Genomic DNA, 3837 nt, shown 5'->3' with positions numbered 1-3837 from the left:
AGAATATCCTTTTTTTTTTTTTTTTTTTTTTTTTTACAAGTAACAAAGCCTGAAAAAGTAACTATGCTAATAATCTGAGTGAGAACCTTCATTTATTTGTCCTGTTTTACATGAACTATCTTGAACAAATCAAATAAAAGCTAACACATATGTTACAATAAGCATTGTGCTGGATGGAGTGTGGGGAACCTCTTTTCCCATCGTAGCCCCTCCCTTCCTGAAAAGAAACCATGTTTAATCATCTAAAAGTGACAACACATGTGGAGGTGTGTGGGGGCAGCCTGAGCTGCTGGTATGTTCGCAGCAGTAATGACAGTGTGTAATATATAATCCACGCTTGTTTGGACTTGGTTTTACTGACAATATGTCGAGCATAAATGTGCTGGCAACCAGGTTTTTTACTTATGACAAGATGTACTGTCATGAGTTGCGGAAACAAAGCTTTGTGGACTGGCCCTTTAGAGATGAATGCAACTGCACACCTGAAAAGGTAAACTGGAGACTCTGCTGTGGTGCAGAGGATTTATGGTGAAGTCCTGATATTTGCACATATACTTAAATTACATGCTTGTTTTATGCAGTGGTGACTGTGCTGATCCTTTTGACATTGTAGTTGTTCAGTATGTAATCAATGCATATTGCCTGTGTTAGAAGTCTCATACATTTTACGAAGACAGTCTAATTCTCATGAACACTTTGACACCTTTACTGCTCAGAGAAATTATTGGTAGCCTATAGAGGAAACTCAGAACCCCACATTGCCTCTGTTGTGCTGAATGGTTTTGGTTTCTTGTAAGTCACTTTTTTTAAATTAAAGCATCTATACATGTTTTCTGAGTTTGTTCGCACATTATATAACAACTTTCATCAAAGACCTGACAGCTTATGATTTATAGATAAACAGGTGCTGGTTTCATGCATGGAAGTTTCCCATCACTCACTCTTGTCTAGTCATGATGAACGGCTTGCTGACACTTGGCCTGATGAGTAACAGGCCAGTGTACAGTGTTACCAGCTCGTCACTATCTTCTGGTTTCATTCTCACTGAAGCTAAAGCTGCAGCAGCAAGATTCCTTAACTAGACTTTGTTTTGTATTTTGTAAGAATATTTCCAGTGTCATTGCATCTGTTGCTACATGATTTTGCAGATGGCCAGGGCTGGGTTTGTCCACTGTCCCAGTCAAAATGAACCTGATGTTGCCTGCTGCTTCTTCTGTCTGATTGAGCTGGAAGGCTGGGAACCAGACGATGATCCTTGGTCATTTTTTTTTTTTTTATAAACTGTCTACATAATATTTATAACAGAATGGCTGGCTGTGTCACTCTGCATGTAAGGATTGCAAACATTTTCTATTTGATACATTTATTACAATGTTTTTGTCTGTTTTTTAAACCAGGTGTGAGCATATAAAACGCTCTCCTAAATGTGGATTTCTTTCCATAAAGAAAGACTTCCCTGAGCTCACTGTGTCTGAATTCTATCACCTGGAAAAAGAGAGGTTTAAGATCTACCTTGTAAGTGTCATTTTTAAGTAATTGAATGTTCACGTGCTTGGACAGTGATTAACCGTTTTTTGTTTTTTTTGTTTTTTTAAATATTTCTCTCCAGAGGAAGATTTGTCACAAAAAGATGGCCTGTATGCGTGATAGCGTGGACCTTATTCTTGAGGGCCTTAAATCTCAATTGGACTTGAAATAATTCTGCATAAAATAATTTAGTCTTTTAATTTCTATACTAATCTGGATGGTGCAGCGAGATGTAGCCTTGTTTTAATGGATTGACATGGCATTTAAAAGATTAATAAAGTTTTGAGAAATTTGTTTGTAGTACCATCTTTGTCCACAAGATGGTACTTTTGAGCTTAGCATGTGATCCTCCCAGATCAAACGTGCTTTCTGGAATATCCCATATTTCACTCAAAACCTTCCTAAATACTTTAAATGAGAGTCCATTCAGCTTGGATTTACAATGTAGGCTATATTCTCTTATTTTCAGCCAAATATTCACCATTTTCCTGAACGTGCCACCATCTCTGCCACCTCTTTTCAAACCTTGACCCTGGACAGATGGCCTGAAGCCCTTCCTTTTCAATACCAACTGTTGCCCCAGTAACATCTGTTACATATAGGGGGACAGTGTGCGCTAGAGGGCTTGCCAGGACACTTGTCTAACCCTGAGAAAAAAGACTTGGATTTAAGAAATTCTTCTGGGTGTGTAACTGGTGATGGAAATGGTTGGAAAAATGCTTGTGCAACAAAGATCCTAAGCATGGCCACACTACTGCCTTGGTCCATTTTTAAAAGATAAAATGACTGGAAAAGTTAGCAGCAGAAATAAGATTAGACAGTATGTATGCATATCTCCTCTGTGTCTGTGAGGTTTGGAAAGTTGGTGTAGTGGATTAAAAGGGGCTATCCCTTCTCCAACCTTCTACTATTCTGGATTAATGTCTAATATGACACTCTGGCCACTGAACCCAGATCAGCTGCTTAATTCTCCTTTATCCGCTCACAAAACAAATTGAAAAGAATATTTTTAGACAAAGTCAAATACCCTGGGATGATGTAACATTTCTAACGAAACTGTTATGTATTGACCTGAACTTGTGTTGTGATGTGAAATTTTTTTATTTGGTCAAAATATTCATAAGAAGCTGTTTTGTGTTTGGAGGGAACAAAATATATTTAATGCGAAAACAAGATGTTTACTGAAGTGGTCTGGTTTAGCACAATCCGTAAAAACATATTTACAGTAATTGCTGATGCACCTCTCATCGGGGTTTATACCCACATCCTGTCTCAATCTGCTTATATTTGCTCCAGAAAATTAACAAAGACAATAGAAAAGCACAGATGTGAGTGATAGAAATATGAGAATGGTGGGAAACTGGATTTTAATAGATGTGGGAACCTGATTTTTTTTTTTTTCTCTTCTATATTGCACTTCTTTGCATAGATTACATTTTAGTATTTTGCTCTGATATATATATATATATATATATATATATATATATATATATATATATATATATATATATATATATATATATATATATATATATATCCTAACAAAGGGTTAACAGCTATGACCTCAACTGCATTTTCCCAATTAATGAGATTCAGCTAAACAAACTGTAAACAACGGGAGTAACAGATGGACAAACGGACAGATGTTCCCAACAGAAACTTTACAACCTGAGCTCTCCATCAAGCTCCATCTGTTGCTCATACAACTGGTACCTCCCTCTACCCTCCTCCAATTCGTGTCGTCTCATGATCCCATGATGCTCCATACACTGACGTTAGCATTTACATTCTTAAATGAGCCCTGAAACAAACTCTAAATGAGACAATCCAACAAATCTGAGCAATGAAGTTGATAATGTCCTGCAAGTTTCTTACTTGGTCTTTCCTTCTATCGCTCATTCTGCTTACCGCATACCAATTTGGTGTGTGTGGAGGCCTATTGACCGGTGCATCTTGACTGCAAAGTGAATGTGGTCCAGTTATTATGGGGTTTTGATAAATTGTCAGGACAGTGACTTACACTGCTTCTTGCTTAAAATCTAAAATCCTGATTTAAGTCTTTGTCTCTTCCTCCCATGTCTAATGTTCCATGTCTGCAGTTGGGCATGCTGGCTGTATGCTCTCTCAGACACCACCACCTTCTTACCTTGGTTGTTTTTTGTGCTGTCTTCCAAAGAGACCTCCATCTGTCCCTTCACTCAGCCCATTGTGGTGCCCTTAAGCCCAGAAACTTCCACAATGCAATGGGCGTGCTGAGGGGAGGGGGGCATGGTAAACAGGACAGCATCCAGATCCCATTAGAAGCTCTTT

General features: G+C 38.1%; 1 protein-coding gene across 1 annotated transcript; it reads left to right on the top strand.

The window, feature by feature from the left end:
* Positions 1-364: 364 nt before the first annotated feature.
* Positions 365-1699, top strand: birc5b (baculoviral IAP repeat containing 5b; the record flags this gene model as incomplete). Its single annotated transcript, XM_079238502.1, has 4 exons — positions 365-490; positions 1149-1258; positions 1398-1515; positions 1610-1699. 4 exons carry the CDS (start codon positions 365-367, stop codon positions 1697-1699), a joined length of 444 nt encoding a protein of 147 aa, XP_079094628.1.
* Positions 1700-3837: the final 2138 nt, after the last annotated feature.

Source organism: Telmatherina bonti (genome assembly GCF_933228915.1).
Source record: "Telmatherina bonti genome assembly, chromosome: 4".
Classification (NCBI taxonomy): domain Eukaryota; kingdom Metazoa; phylum Chordata; class Actinopteri; order Atheriniformes; family Telmatherinidae; genus Telmatherina; species Telmatherina bonti.
The sequence above is the reverse complement of the archived record's forward strand: the minus strand, read 5'-3'. Positions and strand labels throughout refer to the sequence as shown.